We start from the raw sequence: 18,616 nt of genomic DNA, 5'->3' as shown, positions 1-18,616 counted from the left end.
TCAAGTTAAATGGAGGTCTGTGTCCACACAAAGACTTGTCACAAAAATGCAGACAGCAACTTTAACCCAAGTATCTACTTAGATGTATATGGAGGAGTGGGGATTTAGGGTCATGTTTTGCTTTGGAACAGAAAAGGGATGACAGAACTCCCTGGGGAAGATAGAAATGTTCTATATCTTGATGTGGATGGTAGTAACATGAACATACATGTAAAAATAACTTAGTATATATTTACTAAATAAATTAATTTAGTATTTATAGTAGTATATATATAGTACATATATTTACTAAATTACTAATTTAATAAATTAGTAAATATATGCTGTTTCTACATGTCTATATATAATGAAATACATACATATATATGTGTGCATATATACCTACAAATATATGTATATAGATGCCTACATGTGTGCTTATGTGTGTATGCATATGAAAGCCAAATGTTGCTTCACAAAGTTATCAATGATGAAAGATCATGAAACTTAAATCCGTAGCCTTCCTAACTGTTCTTTGCATGACAGAACAGATTGACTTTCTAACAGGATGGACAAAGAAAAAAAGCCTCAGAGACTCTTGTGGAAATAGGGACTGTGTTTTTTTTGTTTGTTTGTTTGTTTGTTTTTGAGACGGAGTCTCGCTCTGTCGCCCAGGCTGGAGTGCAGTGGCCGGATCTCAGCTCACTGCAAGCTCCACCTCCCGGGTTTACGCCATTCTCCTGCCTCAGCCTCCCAAGTAGCTGGGACTACAGGCGCCCGCCACTTCGCCCAGCTAGTTTTTTGTATTTTTTAGTAGAGACGGGGTTTCACGGTGTTAGCCAGGATAGTCTCGATCTCCTGACCTCGTGATCCACCCGTCTCAGCCTCCCAAAGTGCTGGGATTACAGGCAGATAGATGAACACACCAGCAAGACACCTCCAGAGGGGAAAGCCCATCTGATGGGAGAATGCTGTCCACAGATGCTTCACAGCACGTCTGCAGGTGACAGAAAAGTCATCAAAACACCCAGCAATTAATTATGCCAACTTGATTAAGTTCAATATCTCTGGGTCTCTGACCTAAAATTTCTGGTTATGGGAGTTGCTGTAAGCATAGAACAAAGATCAGGGGATTGAGATAGGATAATCCTGCAAGTATGTCCATCCCATAGTGTTCTCTTCCTAGCTATGTGACCCCCTGAAATTCTGTTCACCTCTGAGGTGTTCAGTTGCCTCATTAGGCAAATGGGATAATGTCTAATCTTTTCTGAAAATTAAGTGAAATAATATCTAGGAAGTGTTTAGTAAAATAGTGGCAGAGAGAAGAAAAATTAATAATACCTTAAAATTTTCATCTGTATGAAATCTATGAAAAGATCATAATTAACTTACCAATTTGATAAGTGCTCTTACGGAAAATCCTGAATTTTACAAAAAAGTCAGTATTACACTAAGCACTGAACGCTACTAGATTGAACGTAGTTCTAACAAGAATATGGAGCCTCATAGGAGTCAATTTCAATTTGGTTCGTGGTCAATGGCCAAACCCTTAGCTAGAGCCAACCCTCTGTTAATTCTAGTATCTGGCCACAAGTGAGAACAGATGTGAGCTCATGAAAGGACCACTGCAAATCAATCTACCCAGACCAGAGAATGATTCAAGCTATGACCTGCTTACCATGGATCAGTTATATCACCATGCATAAAGAATAGGTTTTCTAATGCCCAGGGAAAACTCAGGAGACTCTAGAAATGGCTGGTGGAAAAGATGTGACAAGGAAAGAACAGCATCAAGATGGCACAAAGGAGCTGCTACTTTTCATTCTCTCTCACTCCCACTCAAAAATTTAAGCATCTGGCCAGTGACCAATAAGAGAACTGCTTGTAATTGTTGATAATCCAAACTCATTTGCATAGTTTCCCATCTGTTGGAGACAGTATAACTGTGGCTTTGTATCCTGCCTGCATCTGTGACAGACAGGAATAACTAGAGAGAACTGGCATTTCTACAGCGCAGCTACCCTCCAATATGAGTCCACTGATTTTTATCCACTGACTTTGCCTCCTGATATATAGACCTCTGGTCCTTTTCCCAAGAGACACCTAACTAGTTTCCTAAGGAAGATTATATTTCTTCCCAACTTTTTGATGTGTCATTTTCTAATCAAAGAGTTTTCACTGAGCATCCACTCAGGACCTTTTAACATACAATCATAAAACACTAGAAGAACAGGGCTGAGCACGGTAGTTCATGCCTGTAATCCCAGCACTCTGGGAGGCCAAGGTGGCTAGATCACAAGGTCAGGAAATCGACACCATCCTGGCAAATACAGTGAAACCCATCTCTACTAAAAATGCAAAAAATTAGCCGGGTGTGGTGGCAGCCACCTGTAGTCCCAGCTACTCGGGAGGCTGAGGCAGGAGAATGGTGTGAACCCAGGAGATGGAGCTTGCAGTGAGCACTGCACTCCAGCCTGGGTGACAAAGCCAGACTCCATCTCAAAAATAAAAAATAAAATTAAAAAAAAAAAAAAAAAACTACAACAGGTGCTTTAAAAGAAAAAAAAAAATATTGGGACCAAGAAAGCCTGGAAAATGAAGCATACACTGTTTATAAAATCTATATCCACTGGTGTCCACAGTGAAAAAATTCAGTGTCATGGCTTTAAAGAATAACTATAGTCCCGGCGTGGTGGCTCACGCTTGTAATCCCAGCACTTTGGGAGGCTGAGGCAGGCGGATCACGAGGTCAGTTCAAGACCAGCCTGGCCAACATAGTGAAACCCTGTCTTTACTACAAATACAAGAACATTAGATGGGCATGGTAGTGGGTTCCTGTAATCCCAGCTACTTGGGAGGCTGAGGCAGGAAAATCACTTGAACCTGGCAGGCAGAGGTTGCAGTGAGCAGAGATCCAGCCTGGGCGACAGTGCGAGACTGTCTCAAAAAAAAAAAAAAAGAACAACTATAAACTGATGACTTCTACATTTTTTTTTCTTTTTTTTTTTTTTTTTGACGGTTGGCAGAGCTAGTTGAGGTTTTATTTTGGACCAAAAAAAGAAGCAATTGAATTGTTTTATAGCTGGAGGCATGGGCAAGGGGGGTCCCTACGTAGTAAACTCCCCTGCGGGTGGGCTGAGGGCCCTCAGGTGGGTCTCCTGTTCCCAGTGGTACCCTACATAGTGGTCTCCCTCCCAGGCTCTGGGGCAGCACAGGAGGGGCAGGCTGGGAGGGGGTGCCGCAGCTGTTCACTTGGGCAGGACGTCAGAGGACTCGGACACCAGCTTCCCATCGCGTGTCTCGATCTTCTTCACAACCACGGCCCTGGAGGAGCTGGTGCGGCTGAAGGAGCTGGAGCCCCCACCAGAGCCAAAGCTGGAGCCCAGGCCGTAGCTGAGGCCGGGGCTTGTGAGGCCCCCATAGGCCGAGCTCAGACCACCTGCATAGCCGCTGGTGGTCTTCGTATGAATACTCATGTTCTGCATCCCGGACTCCAGCCGGCTCTCCTCGCCCTCCAGCAGCTTCCTGTAGGTGGCGATCTCAATGTCCAGGGCCAGCTTGACGTTCATCAGCTCCTGGTACTCACGCAGCTGCCGCGCCATGTCTTGCTTGGCCTGCTGCAGGGCGGCCTCCAGCTCGGACACCTTGGCGTTGGCATCCTTAACGGCCAGCTCTCCACGCTGCTCGGCATCTGCAATGGCGGCCTCCAGGGAAGCCCTCTGGCCTTTAAGGCCCTCAATCTCAGCCTGAAGCCGGCTGATGTTCCGGTTCATCTCGGAGATCTCAGTCTTGGTGCGCCGCAGGTCATCCCCGTGCTTCCCAGCCAGGCTCTGCAGCTCCTCATACTTGATCTGGTACATGCTCTCAGCCTCAGCCCGGCTGCGGTTGGTGATCTCCTCGTACTGTGCCTTGACCTCAGCGATGATGCTGTCCATGTCCAGGAAGCGGCTGTTGTCCATGAACAGCACCACAGATGTGTCCGAGATCTGGGACTGCAGCTCCCGGATCTCCTCTTCATACAGTTGCCTGAGGAAGTTGATCTCATCAGTCAGCCCTTCCGGGCGAGATTCCAGCTCTACCTTGTTCATGTAAGCTTCATCCACATCCTTCTTGATGAGGACAAATTCATTCTCCATCTCTGTACGTTTATTGATCTCATCCTCATACTTGTTCTTGAAGTCCTCCACCAGCCCCTGCATGTTGCCAAGCTCTGCCTCCAGCTTCAGCTTCTCCTGGCCCAGAGTCTCCAGCTGCCGCCTAAGGTTGTTGATGTAACTCTCGAACATGTTGTCCATGTTGCCCCGAGCCGTCTTCTGCTGCTGCAGGAGGCTCCAGTTGGTCCCCAGCATCTTGTTCTGCTGCTCCAGGAACCGTACCTTGTCTATGAAGGAGGCAAACTTGTTGTTGAGGGTCTTGATCTGATCCTTCTCCTGGGTGTGCACGGCCTGGATGTTGGGGTCTACCTCCAGGTTAAGGGGGCTCAGCAGGCTCTGGTTGACCGTGACTGCGGTGATGCCTCCCATGCCGCTGGCCCCACCATAGCCGCCGCCCAGGCCACCCCGAAAGCTGCTGCTTCCCACTCGGGAGAAGCTCGAGGAGCTGATGCGGGCACCGGGCCCACTCGTGTAGGAACGGCTGCTGAAGGCCCAGGGGCCAGAGGTGGACACCTTGTAGGACTTCTGGGTCACCCTGATGGACATGATGGAGGCAGGAGTGGAGGCAGGCTAGCCGAACCAGGAGGATATCCTAGAAGGAGCGGAGATGACGTCTACATTTTTAATCTCCAGTCTAGCCCTCTCTCTCAGATTCCAAATTCAATTGGTGATGATGACAATAATGATAATAGCTAATAATAACTAAAAGTATCCAGTGATTAATATATTTATCTATAGGCATATATGTCTACAGATGTGTAGATAGCTATATATAGATATATATAAATTAATCTCTATATATCAATTAATTAAACAATTGAAGACACTTGTTAGCTAGATGGTGTTATTGACAACAAATTAATCAAATGATAATATAATTTGAAAAATTAAAATTGGAAACACAAAGAAGCCAAATGACACTTTCAAAGTAACATAGCTGGCCAGGAAGTTGCAAAGGTAAGAGTTGAACCAAGACAGATTGGTTCTCATGTCCACCTGTGTTCTTAATAACTCTACTTGGATGTCTAATAGACATTCATCTTATCATGTCTAAAACCAAACTCCTGGTCTTTTTCCAAAAGCTTGTTTCACCCACAGTATCCCCATTACTGGAAATGGCACCTCTATCTCTCTAGTTTCTCAGGTCACAGAATTTGGAATCATCGTTGACGCTTTTCATTGTTTCACACACCATATCCAAGCTATCAAGAAATCAGTTCACCTCTATCATTAAAAACATCCAGTATCTGACCGCTTGTCACTGCCTTTACTGCTACCATTTTGGACTGAACCACTCTCTTCACTACCTGGAATGCTGTATTACCCTCAAATAGTCTTCCTGTTTCCACTCTTGCTCCCCTAGTCTATTCTCCAAAGAGTAGACACACTGACCTTTCTAAAATAGAGTTAGGAGGCTATATTATTCTTTTATTTAAAGTCACTGTTTCCCCATCTCGCTAAGAGTAAAGCCAAAGTCCTTGCAATGACAAGTAATACTAAATCCTATAAGCTCTCAAACCCCAGCTACTTCTCTCATCTTATTAACCTCCTCACGTGGCCTTCACACTCACTTCAGCCACATAACCTTCTTGTTATTCTTCAGATACTACAGGCACAATCCTACCACAGAGCCTTTGCATGGGCTATTTTCTTTGCCTGGAATGTTCTTTCATTCTAATTTCCTTACTTCCCCCAAGTCCTGATGAATTGTTACATTATTCATGAGGCCTGCCCTCACTAACAGTATGTAAGCTTACTTCCTGCTCTCCCCTATCCTTGCCCAGTCCTTTTTCCCTACTCTATGTGTTCCTTTATCTGTAGCATTTATCATCTTTGAATTCAACATATATTTTACTTCTCATATTTGTTTTTAATTTTAATTTTAAATTTTGAGACATGGTCTCACTCTGTCACTCAGGCCGGCAGACACTGGTGCTATCATGGCTCACTCACTGCAACCTCAAACCTATGAGGCTTAAGGGAGCCTCTCACCTCCCAAGTAGCTGGGACTGCAGGAGTGCATCACACTGAGCTAATTTTTGTATATTGTGCAGAGATGGAGTCTACTATGTTGCCCAGGCTGTAATCAAAGTCCTGTGCTCAAGTAATCTTTCTGCCTTGGCCTTCCAAAGTGCTATGATTACATGTGTGAACCACCACACCTGGCCTATGTTTTATTTATTTATTTATTTATTTTGAGATGGAGTCTTACTCTGTTACCGAGGCTGGAGTGCGGTGCTATGGTCTTGGCTCACTGCAACCTCCACCTCCCGGGTTCAGGTGATTCTCCTGCCTCAGCCTCCTAAGTAGCTGGAATTACAGGTGCCTACCACCAAGCCCAGCTACTTTTTGTATGTTTAGTAGAGACGGGGTTTCACCATGTTGGCCAGGCTGGTCTCGAACTCCTGACCTCATGATCCACCCACCTCGGCCTCCCAAAGTGCTGGGATTACAGGCACGAGCCACTGCACCCAGCCCCCATGTTTATTTTTAACGTCTGTCTTCTCTTACTAGAGTGTATATGCCATGAAGTCTTGGAATTTTTGTATTGTTACTGCCATAGCTCAAGACCCTAGAATGGTATGCAGCCTGCAAGACTATTAGACTGTTAAAGGCTCTGAGAAGTTTTTACAAAGATTTTGTGTATTTTTTCTTTAAAATAAAATCTCTCAAATTTATTGATAACAAGTCCATTTCTCTCCCATAAAATAACCATTAAAATCTCATCATATTAGTGCTTCAAGGGAAGGAGTTTGGTGATGGCTGTTGTGGAAGACACAGGAAAAACATATGTAAGATTGTGGCCAGCTTTCCAGAAACATCTCAGTATATAATTAAATAAAATTTGATATAATTTGATAAAACCACCTTTGATATAATTTGATAGAATATGAATTTTTGCAAATATAAACAGCAAATTACTATCTCTGGTGTTATAGTAGTGTTTGCAGTAGGTCACAGAATGGGAATACACCAAATCAGATTCTGAACACATATTTACTATCATGTCCAATTTAACCTTCATAGACTTTTCTAAACGATCCAAATAGTGCACCTATGTGAGCTATGTTTTATATCAAGGTTTTACAGTAAGTCCCAAAGGAGTCAATTAAACTAAGGAATTATCAAAAAGAAGTAATAGAGTTATAAAAAGAAAGGAAAGAAGGAAAGAAAAAAACAAAGGCTTTGGGATATATGTAGATTATACCATCTATTTAATTCATTCTTAAATAGAAAATTAGGTTGAGGTTTCAAATATATATCAGTACTCAAGGAACATTTAAGGAAAAAAACTTTGGATTGAGACATAAGTTTTAGTTACGGTTCTACTAACCAGCTGGGGGGATTTGGGATGTTATTTCAGTCAGGCTTTAATTTCCTCATCTGTGAAATAGGGGGACTCTAATAAGTCTCGATTATTTTCACGTGTAAAGCTCTTTAAGGTATTTTAAATTGAAATCTGATGAAAAGTGATAGCCATCAATATTTTTGTAGGTTTTAATAACAAGAAGATTACAATTATTGAAATGTCTACTTAAATGTTCTTTTGATAATTATTTGTCATAACTACTATTTTTTTTTTTTTTTTTTTTGAGACAGAATCTTGCTCTGCCACCCAGGCTGGAGTGCAGTGGCCGGATCTCAGCTCACTGCAAGCTCCGCCTCCCGGGTTCACGCCATTCTCCTGCCTCAGCCTCCCGAATAGCTGGGACTACAGGCGCCCGCCATCTCGCCCGGCTAGTTTTTTGTATTTTTTAATAGAGACGGGGTTTCACCGTGTTAGCCAGGATAGTCTCGATCTCCTGACCTCGTGATCCACCCGTCTCGGCCTCCCAAAGTGCTGGGATTACAGGCTTGAGCCACCGCGCCCGGTGATCATAAACTACTATTACAATTTAAGTTATTATGGTATAACAATATTAGAAAGCATGATTTTGAATTTCTGAGAAGGATGTTGGTATTTGAAAATTTTAACGTAGAAACAAGAAGCCATAATGAGATAAATAAAAGTGATTAGTCACAAAATACTGCTGAAAACAATCAAAGAAGACCTAATAAATGGAAAGGCACACCATGTTCCTGGATTATAAAACCCAAAAGTAAAAAGATGCCATTTTATTCCAAACTGACCCACAATTCAATACAAATTTAACTAAAATCCCAGGAGGATTTTTAAAAAACTGAAATTGACAGGTTGATTCTAAAATGTTTACAGTAATGCAAAGTAACTAGGAAAGACAAAACAATTGTGAATATGAAGATCAAAGTTGGAAGAATTGTGTTATCTGATTTCAAGACTTACTATAAAGTTACAACAATTAAGACAATGTGATATGGAAGAAATGAAAACATAGATTAATAGTGCATGTTGAAAGTCCAGAAATAGACACACACATATATGGTCGATTAATTTTCCACTAAGGTACGAAGGCAAATGAATGGATAAATGATAGTGATTTCAACAAATGGTGCTGGAATAGTCAGGAATACAACTGCAGAAAATTAAACTTGATCCTTATTTTGCACCCTGTATAAAAATTAACTTCAAATGTAAACTGTAAATCGATAAATTTCCTATGAGAAAACACAGAAGAAAATCTTTTAAGAAATTTCCTAGACACAATATCAGAAGCATAATACATTTTTAAAAAGATGATAATTAGGCTTCATCAAAATTAAGAACTTTTAGTCCAGGCACGGAGGCTCATGCCTGTGATCCCAGCATTTTGGGCGGCTGAGGCAGGTGGATCACATGAGGTCAGGAGTTTGAGACCAGCCTGGCTAACATGGCAAAATCTCATCTCTACTAAAAATACAAAAATTAGCTGGGTGTGGTGGCACACACCTGTAGTCCCAGCTACTTGGGAGGCTAAGGCAGGAGAACCTTTGAACCTGGGAGGCAGCGGTTGCAGTGAGCCAAGATTGCACCACTGCACTCCCGCCTGGGTGACATAGTGAGACTTTGTCTCAAGGGGGGAGAAAAAAAAGACAAAAAGTTAGGAAGGTTTACCTTTTGAAAGACATTGTTAAAAGAATGAAAAGACAAGTCAGAGATTGGAAGAAAATATTCACAACTCACATATTTACTAAACTGCTTATCAAAATATATAAGGAATTATGAAAATGTAATCATATTTAACAAGCAAGGGAAAAACTATTTGAACAGACATTTCACTAGGGAAAATATATAAATGCAAATAAACATATGAATACCTGCTTAACATCATTAGGTATTAGGGAAACACTAATTTAAAAAAAAAATCCACAGTATACTACACTTACATACCTATTAGAGAGAGAGAGACAGGAATACAAGAAGGCAGAAAGAGAGAAGGATGGATGGATGGAGGGAAGGAGGGAAGAAGAGAGGGAGGGAAAGAGGGAAGGAGAGAAGGAGGGAAGGAAGGAGGGAGGGAAGGAGGAGGGAGGGAAGGAGGGAGGGAGGGAGGGAGGGAGGGAAAAGGAGAGAAAAGGGAAGGAAAAAGAAAAATAAAGGAAACAAAAGAAGCCTGACATGGTGGCTCGCATCTGTAATGCCAACATTTTGAGAGGCTGAGGCAGGAGGATTGCTTGAGTCCAAGAGTTTAAGACTGGCCTGGACAGCATAATGAGACTTCTTCTCTCAAAAAGAAAAAATTTAGTATGCACTTGTAGTCCCAGCTACTCAGGGGACTGAGGAAGGAAGATTGCTTGAGTGTGGGAGGTTGGGAAAAAATTACAAATGGTGGGGGGGGGGGAGGGAGGGAAGGAAGGAAGGAAGGAAGGAGAAGAAGAAAGGGAAGAAGAAAGAGAAGAAAATAAATAAAGAGAAAGAAAGAGAGAGAGAGGGAGGGAGGGATGGAGAAATAAAGGGAGAGAGGGAGGGAGGGAGGGAGAGAGAGAGAGGGAGGGAGGGATGGAGAAATAAAGGGAGAGAGGGAGGGAGGGAGGGAGGGAGAGAGAGAGAGGGAGGGAAGGAGGGACCGAGAGAGAGAGAGACAGAGACGGGAAGCAATACCAGTTGTTGGTGAGAAGGCAGAGCACCAAAAACTGTCATACATTGATGTTGAAAGTGCAAAATTGTCCAGCACAATACTCTGGAAAACCATTTGGCAAATTTTTTTAATAAAGTGAAACATACTCAACCATACTATCTAGCAGTCCCACTCCTGGGCATTTACACAAGGGAAATAAAAAATTATATTTATATAAAAGCCTACACAAACATCTTTTAAACAGCCTCATTGCAATTTTAAAAAGGTGGAAACAATTCAGATATTCCTGAACTCAAAAATTCATTAAAAAAAAAAAAGTGGTACATCCATGCAATAGAATATCACCCAGCACTAAAAAGGAATGAACTACTGATATATACAATAACATAGATAAATTTCAAATATATCACAAATGAAATAATCCAAATTCAAAATGCTACGTATTTTATACTTTCATTTACATGACTTTCTAGAAAAAATAATTAGCTATTAACAGACTTGGAGGTGGAAATAGAAGTTGACTAAAAAGTGGTATGAAAATTTGGAGGCGGTAATGGTTACGTACTCATTTGTCAAACCTTATAGAACGGTACCTTAAAAATTGAGATTTTTTTAAAATTGTATACAAATTATACTTTAATAAAAAATGAAAAATATGATTAGTCATTTTTCAAATCTTGGCTTTTCCATGATTTTTTTTTAAACCTAGAAACATACCAAATCTACTGGGAAAATTATTTTCCTAAAAACAGATTCAGTGTTATTAAAATTACTCTTTGGGCAATTCTAGGAGTACAATGATGGAAGCTAATATTAGAGAATTTAGAACAATAAAAAGGATATACATGTAAAGTACAGTACGAGCTAGATGTTGAAAGTTGTCTAAAATAAGATAATGAAGGTAAGTACCCCTACAAATCAATTTATTTTTCTAAAATTTAGAAATGTATACAGATAATTCAATAAGAACTGTGCTGCTCTTTAATCCATGGAATTACATGAATGGATAAGAGTAACATCTGTGAGTCCCGCTGTTACAATGTGTTATCATTGTACAAGAGCTGCAGAGTTATGTATTCATTTTAAACTGCGAAAGGTATAGTAATCAAAGTACAGTGTAGAAGATAAGGGTAATGGAGAGAAATACTGTGTATTAAAAAAGACCTATCTGATTATGCTCTTTCTCTTATCTGGCCCCTTCCCTGACACTGTGCATTCCCTACCTCATTATAAACAGAATCACTGCAAACAGAAGGTGAAGAACAAGGACAAAGGACAAAATATTCTTAAATAGAGAAAGGAAACTATCAATAGCTTCGTCTCTGCTTGGAAGGTAACTATTATTCTGCAGTCCTCTCTCATTTTTATTGAACTTTTCAAGTCAGTATGGATTATTCAAAGTTTTTCAAAGGAATAATACAGAAAGGACCACACTCGGTATGAGAAATGCTACTCATAAATAAATAAAAAAATAAAATCTAGGAATATATTTGCTTATTATGTCAGGAATTCAGGATGCAGTGTTTTACACAGTCAAGAACTCACTGGAGAAAGAAACTATGAGAGAAAAATTAATAATCAAAAGGCCCTCCTTCTTTCTAAGACACACTATTTATAATGTTCTTAAAGAGTCTTGAATATTATATAATCATGGTGACTGAAATCACAATTTGCTATCAATTCTATATTTAAAGAAAAAACCTGGGTGGTTTCCCAACTCATGTTCAACTAATAAAAGAATTGTCTATATAGCTGGAATATTTTTCTTATACTTTTACTTGAAGACATTTTCAACAAAATGTCACCCTATGTTCTGATCAAGCAAAGTATAAATTCCCCATGACATATCACTGTGTTAGTTGGCACCAGCTCAGATAACAGGCACTTTAAATCACTGACAGCAGTTCAAGTCCTTTGCCCCACACATTTTGGATTTGCCGACTAAATCTCCTTAAATTGCTGTTCTGTAAAAGCGATTCAAAAAGATTGCATTTTTATACACAGTTTTAATCAAATGTTTTCTTGAAAAAATAAAATTTATAGAGTGATAGCACAATTTAGACATCTATTTATTATTCACTAACTTATTTATTCAGCTGATATTTAGTGCATATGTAATAATATGTTCCAGGCATTGTTTTAGGAACTGGAGCAAAGCCAACATAGGCCATGCTGTCTAATAGGGGAAAGACAATAAACAGCACAAAACAAACGAAATTAAAAGAATCAACAGGGACGATAAATACATCCACGAGACAACAAAGCATCTAACAGCAGCCCAATTTAATATCTATGTACAGCAAGCGGTTCATATTTTACACTGCCAGTACAAAACATACACAGCTAACTGAAGATATTCTGCTTACACCTCTTCTCATGAACGTTATTGAATTCAAATGAGATTCAAATGTGCTGACCTGTCGCATAGCTTGCAACAAATCACTCTGAATTATTTTAATCTTTCATCCAGGACTACTAAAAATTCTGCTCTCTTCTATGCTTTCACCTTCATATAGATAATAAATTACATGATTTCCATTGTGTTACCTATTTTGGTTGTTTGGATTCAGCTTTGTGTATTTGTTCTCTCACTTCTTCTTACAGCTCTTCAGTAAACAAGAGAACCCCAAGCAAAACAGCTTGCTGTTACAGCCGCATACTCTTATTGTATTGAAATGACAGCCATTACAATAGGATTGAATAACCAAAGCTGATCAGTATACACTCTGCTACTGGCAACATCACATGACCTAGATGTGTTCACCCTCTTCCACCTTTCCTATGTCAAAATTCACAACCCAACCTCATCAAAGCTGAGGGGGTAAAAGGAAAGGAATCATGCCTTTTAAAATCAGGTATCCAATTTGTGGCAGTTTCCGAAGGCGATCACTGAGATGCTCAATTTGACCAGGTCAAATTTCATTTGTCTTGTACTTTTACTACTCTCAAAGCTAGTAAAACGTGTTTGCAATAGAAATAAGGAAAACAAAAATGACCTGCCCCATTGGCTTGCCAGATTTTTAAAACTAGATTGATTTTGTCCTTTTGAAATAAGCAGCTAGCTTGATAGCTCTCTCTTCTACTTTCTCTGTTTAAAGATTGTTGTACTTTTTGGACTCAAAGAGAAGTGTTAGGCTGGATAAATGTAGAATATAATTCTATTCATGGTGATGACACCATTTAACATTTATTGAACACTATGTGCTGGAGTAGTTTTATGTGTTTTTATTTCAGTATCTTATTTAATATTGAAAACAACTATTATTACAACTTCTGCTTCTGTTTGCTTGTTAGACTGTTCTCCCCCTAATTTACCTTCTACTTCTTTCAATCTATTGCTTTCTTCAGCTCATTTTTTATTTAGCTTACATCCTGTGGTTCGTTATTTTAAAAATGCACTTGGAGAGCCATAACCTCTCTTACTGCTCATCTAGAAACTCAAACAAATCATTGAGATTCTACAAGTAACTAAGCTTGGCTGAAGTCCCTCAGAAGGATAGCTGGGTTTCCCTTGTAAATTTATGATCACTAATCTTAAACGGAAACATACCACGGGCTGGCAGTCATAGTACATTTCTTTGGCCAATTCACTTTCACATTGTCTGCAACAACATCAACCTTTTCTACTCTTTTCAAAGATCTAATTTCTAACCCTTCCACTATGTTTTGCCCCCTTACTCTCAGAAGACCCTACCTTCTACTTTAGTGAAAAAAGTAGAAGCAACCGGATGGAGATGCTGTCAGCTCCCTTGTATAAAAACTACAAATTCACTGAATGGGAGTTACAGCTACCATTTCTTTGACCTTCATGATCCCTTAAGTTACTGCAGAGGGGTGCCCTTCTACCATCCCAGTCAAATAAGCCCTTTTATTTCTTCTTCAGTTGCTATTATCTTCTTGCTTCTTAGTAACTTTTATGCTTCTCATCTTTCATGTATCCAACCAGTTCTTCTCAACTGGATCACGTTCAACAGAATTTAAAGATGCTCAAACCTCTTCCACTTTCAACTATCCCTTCACCTATCATCCTAAGTTCTTTACATTCCTTCTTTTATTTCATAGACACATTTTTTTGAAACAAGGTACTCCATATTTAATATTCATTTATACCCTCAATCTACTTGATATTGGATTAAAAGCTCATCTGTATGGAAATAGCTCTAGCTGGGCACTGAGAGGTAGAAAACACCTGCTCATTTTACAAAGATAGCAGTGGCAGAGCTGAGATTTAAACTCATGTCAATTTGATTCTAGAACCCAAAATATTAATTCTAATAAGTTTGACAGCATTTCAAAAATTAAACAGGCCAGACGTGGCGGCTCACACCTGTAATCCCAGCACTTTGGGAGGCTGAGGTGGTGCATCACCTGAGGTCAGAAGTTTGAGACCAGCCTGGTCAACATGGTGAAACCCCGTCTCTACAAAAAATACAGAAAATTAGCCAGGCATGATGGTGGGCACCTGAAATCTGAGCTACTCAGGAGGCTGAGCTACTCAGGAGGCTGAGGCAGGAGAACCACTTGAACCTGAGAAGAGGAGGTTGCAGTGAGCCGAGATAGTACCATTGCACTCCAGCCTGGACAACAAGAGCAAAACTCCATCTCAACAACAAAAAACTCCATTTCAAAAAAAAATAAAAATAAAAATAAAAATAACCAACGTTCATCCAAATTACAAAAACATTAACCTTTTGATTTAATGATTTCAGTCTTAGATATTTACTTTAAAGCTATGTTTTCACAACTGCAGAATGACATATGTACAGGTTTATTCATTCTTCATAGCAAATATTTAGAAACAAATTAAATGCCTCTAAATAGAGGACTGGAAAAATACATTACATTGCATGGATAAAGCTGAATACTATATAATTGTGTAAAACAATGGAGAAGCTGTCTAATTACTGATACAGAAACATATGAAGATATGTTATGTTTTTAAAAGTAAGATGAACTTGTATGCATGATTTGTATAAAAATGAGGGAAAATGAGAATACTTATATTTTCTGACTTTTGCATAAAGAGACATATGCAAACATTATAACAAAAGTGTTTATCTCATGTTGGTGGATGTTTGGAACTGGGAAAATAGGAGAAAGTGAGCAGGAGTGTGACTTATCACAGTACACCATTATATGCCTTTTGATTTTTGAACCATGACATTTCGATAGATATTTAAACATTGAATTTTAATTGTTGCCATATGGATTTTCCATGATGAGTAGAAAAACACTCAAGCATGATGTAAAACATTATTAGTATCATAGTTTGATTTATGTATTTGCTGTTTCGCATCACCCTCTATAACTTTTCCAATAGCGTCCTCCTGCAACCAAAGTAAAATCCACCTTTTTTTATCAAGGCTTACAAGGCTCTATCAGCAGTAAATTCATCAAAATATATGCAAAAGTATTTCCAGAAATGACAACATGATTTTCACAATTAAAAAAGTACTGACTCTTTAGAAAAATGGATGAAAATTACTCATACTAAGCCATGTTATTGTGGATTTCAGATCACATATATAGCATTGAGAATCAAATGTCATCTGATTTCTCAACATCAACATTCAAAACTGGGAGACAACGCAGAAATGCATTCCACATTCTAAGAAGAAAAATGATTTATGACTTAGAATTCTGTATCCAAACTATCAATCAAGTATGAATGAAGAACAAAGCAAAATTAACCTCTCACATAACCCTTTTTGGATTATTGGAAGATATATGCCCCCAAAACAAAGAAGTGTTAAGCAAAGGAAAAAGAAGACATCAGTGCCAGAAGACAGAGGATTCAATGAAGGAAAGAAGGAAGAAGAAAATCTCCAGAACTGTAGAAGTAGATCCCAGGACACCAGCTCTGCAGCAGGTTAGGTGAGCAACTGTCCAGATTAGAACAGGAAAACTAAGCAAACAATAACAAAAGTGAGATTATTTGATTGCAGGGTATATAAGAAATTACAAAAAAGAATGTATAACACTAGTATAAGACATGACACAGATGTTTGTTAAGCTTTATGTTTTATGAACCCTAAATCATCATCTAACAAAATACTGAGATACAGTTATTTTTAAAGAAGCTAGAGAAGTATGTCTATGAATGTGTGAGAGTTAAAGCTTAAACTTCTATAACAGAAAGAACCAGTAGATAATATCAAAATGGAAACATTAAGACATAGAAGGGGAGGTATATTTCTGAGAATGATTCAGAGAGTTCTCCAGGAAATTACTGGATCATTTCTAAGTAGTTGCATCCTAGAAGCAGAAAGCAAGGGCAGAACTAAGAACTGCCATTTTTTTCTCATTTTTACAAAGATATATTGGATTAATTAAAGACATGAATAGTGATAAAATATTGAAAATTAAAGAAGCAAAAAAGGAAAATATCCTCCACATCTAAACTTGAAGTAAAAAATATTAGCCAATAGTTATGTCTCTGTCTTCGTCAAAGAGGAGAAAGGAGAAATTTAACAACCTTATTTCTTTGGAATTCTTAGAATGATACAAAATTTATAAAAGATCTGCTGAGAAGTACAATTAATATTCTTCTGGGGAAAAATTGAGAGTTTATTCATTCTTCATAGCTGTTTTCAAATTCATCTTCCATCCTTAGACTAGAAACTCTCACTAAAATTAATGGTAGCTATTCGAGTGTAAGAAAAAGGACAATATATTCTTCTACAAACTGAGAAGTACTTAGTGAAAACAATGAGGAAAGGGATTGTTGCTGAATTAAAAATAATTTCTAATGGCCACATAGCATTCTTAAAAATTAAATAACACTAAATACCTCCTTATTAACCAGCATTATTACTGCTTTAGAGGAATAAAATAACAACTTTCAAAAATGTCCTAAATTCACAAGAATTTATGTGTTACTAAACTTGAATATTACCAGTAGTACACACTAACATTATTTCATCTATTCATATATTACTTGTGCTGGGAAAATTTTTATCACCACCTCATTTTACTTAAATTCTCAATAAACTCAAGATTTTAGCTGCAATATTATAGTATTATATGGTTTTTTAATTATTACTAAATTTCTTGAATTTTGTGCTCAATGATGAAACAAAAGGACTACAGTTATTATAGTTATTGTAAAGAAGAAAAAATGTTTCTTCTAAATTAAAATATTGTTAAATAATTCCCTTTCTCCTTTAGATATTATGAGGTTTACTGTTTGGGGTTTTCTTTGGTTTGAGTCCGTTTACTATAATTGTGGCCAATTTATTTTTAAAATGAGTTTTTTTTTTTTCATTTCTACACATTTAAAAAAGTTTAATTTTGAAAATACAGAGAAATTAAAAGAAGAAAATAAATCACCAGTGTTTTCTCCGTGGCTGCTCTGAACACTGACGCCACATGATGAGATGGTGGAACTTCTAACGGCCCAGTTGCCTGAGATACTATTTGGAGTAAAGTTCTCCAGGGAAGTAGGAGAGCAGAGCAATAAATACACCTTTTTAAAATTAAACCACTAAAATATCAGGGACGTTTTGTTTCTACAGTAGTATCTAGCTGATTCTGACAAATTCCACCTCCTACTCTATCAACCTCTACAGAAGAGGGAAGAAGAGAGAGAAGGAGAAATGAAGAGAGGGAAAGTCAGCCAGCCTGGATCCATTTGCTCTGTAGAGGAAGATTTTGATGCTAACCTGTGCCACATATACTAAAGCATGAGAAGGCTTAAAGATGATCCTAGTTCTAGGATAAACTATAACCAGTTCTAGCACTACAAAATGAAACAAAAACTCAGACCAAAAATTTCTGAAAGAATGTGTCAGACAATACAAAAGGTATCAATAATTGTAATAATCATCAACAATGGCTGAGGGGACTATTTAATACCAGATCCAGTGCTAACCATTTTGCAAATGTAACATATTTATTTGCAAAACTCTGTGAGGCAGATACTAACGGTATCTCCCATTATCAAATGAATAAACTGTGACACAGGGTGGTATGTAATTTTGCAAGTCACATGAGTAGTGAATAACAGAGTTGAGATTTAAGTCTAAGAAGGCTGACTCCAGAAAATGTGCTCTCATCTGCTAGGCTATGTTGTGTTATGAGTAATTAGAGGAATGCAATTTTTCATATGAGAAAATGACACATTAATGGAGTTACCTGTAAAACAGATGTAGATATATATATATAGCAATTTATGGAGTATCCAATCCCATTGCTTATATTTGCTTTAAGCCTTGTTGACTTCCTTATATTTCTGACATGTTTCCCCACTAGAAAATAGATTCCTTTCTAGAGGTAAAGCAGTAAGTGACAGAGGATGAACAGGATGGAGGGAAAAGCAAGGACCTCTGTTGTTGCTAACATGTCCTCTTCCATTTTGGGGGAGGGGAGGAAGTATAAAGGCTAGGAGTTTTGAAGACAGAAAGACCTAAATTTGAATCCTGGATGTTACTGGGCAATCGTTTTATAAAAGAAGAGACTGAGGTTCTATGATAATATCAAGCCTTGGTTTCTTCATTTGTAAAACAGTAA

At 38.6% G+C, this 18,616-nt stretch overlaps 1 protein-coding gene across 1 annotated transcript; it reads right to left on the bottom strand.

Moving 5' to 3' along the window:
• Window positions 1–2,998: 2,998 nt before the first annotated feature.
• Window positions 2,999–4,735, bottom strand: LOC117084283 (keratin, type II cytoskeletal 8-like). Its single transcript, XM_033212873.1, has one exon. The coding sequence runs from the start codon at window positions 4,677–4,679 to the stop codon at window positions 3,228–3,230; it is 1,452 nt and encodes a 483-aa protein (XP_033068764.1). The 5' UTR covers window positions 4,680–4,735; the 3' UTR covers window positions 2,999–3,227.
• Window positions 4,736–18,616: the final 13,881 nt, after the last annotated feature.

The sequence above is a fragment of the Trachypithecus francoisi genome, unplaced genomic scaffold (assembly GCF_009764315.1).
Source record: "Trachypithecus francoisi isolate TF-2019V2 unplaced genomic scaffold, Tfra_2.0 Lachesis_group0, whole genome shotgun sequence".
In the NCBI taxonomy this organism is placed as follows: Eukaryota; Metazoa; Chordata; class Mammalia; order Primates; family Cercopithecidae; genus Trachypithecus; species Trachypithecus francoisi.
The sequence above is the reverse complement of the archived record's forward strand: the minus strand, read 5'-3'. Positions and strand labels throughout refer to the sequence as shown.

Coding starts and splice junctions, on each gene's coding strand:
- LOC117084283 (XM_033212873.1), bottom strand. CDS start 4,679: ATGTCCATCAGGGTGACCCAGAAGTCCTACAAGGTGTCCACCTCTGGC.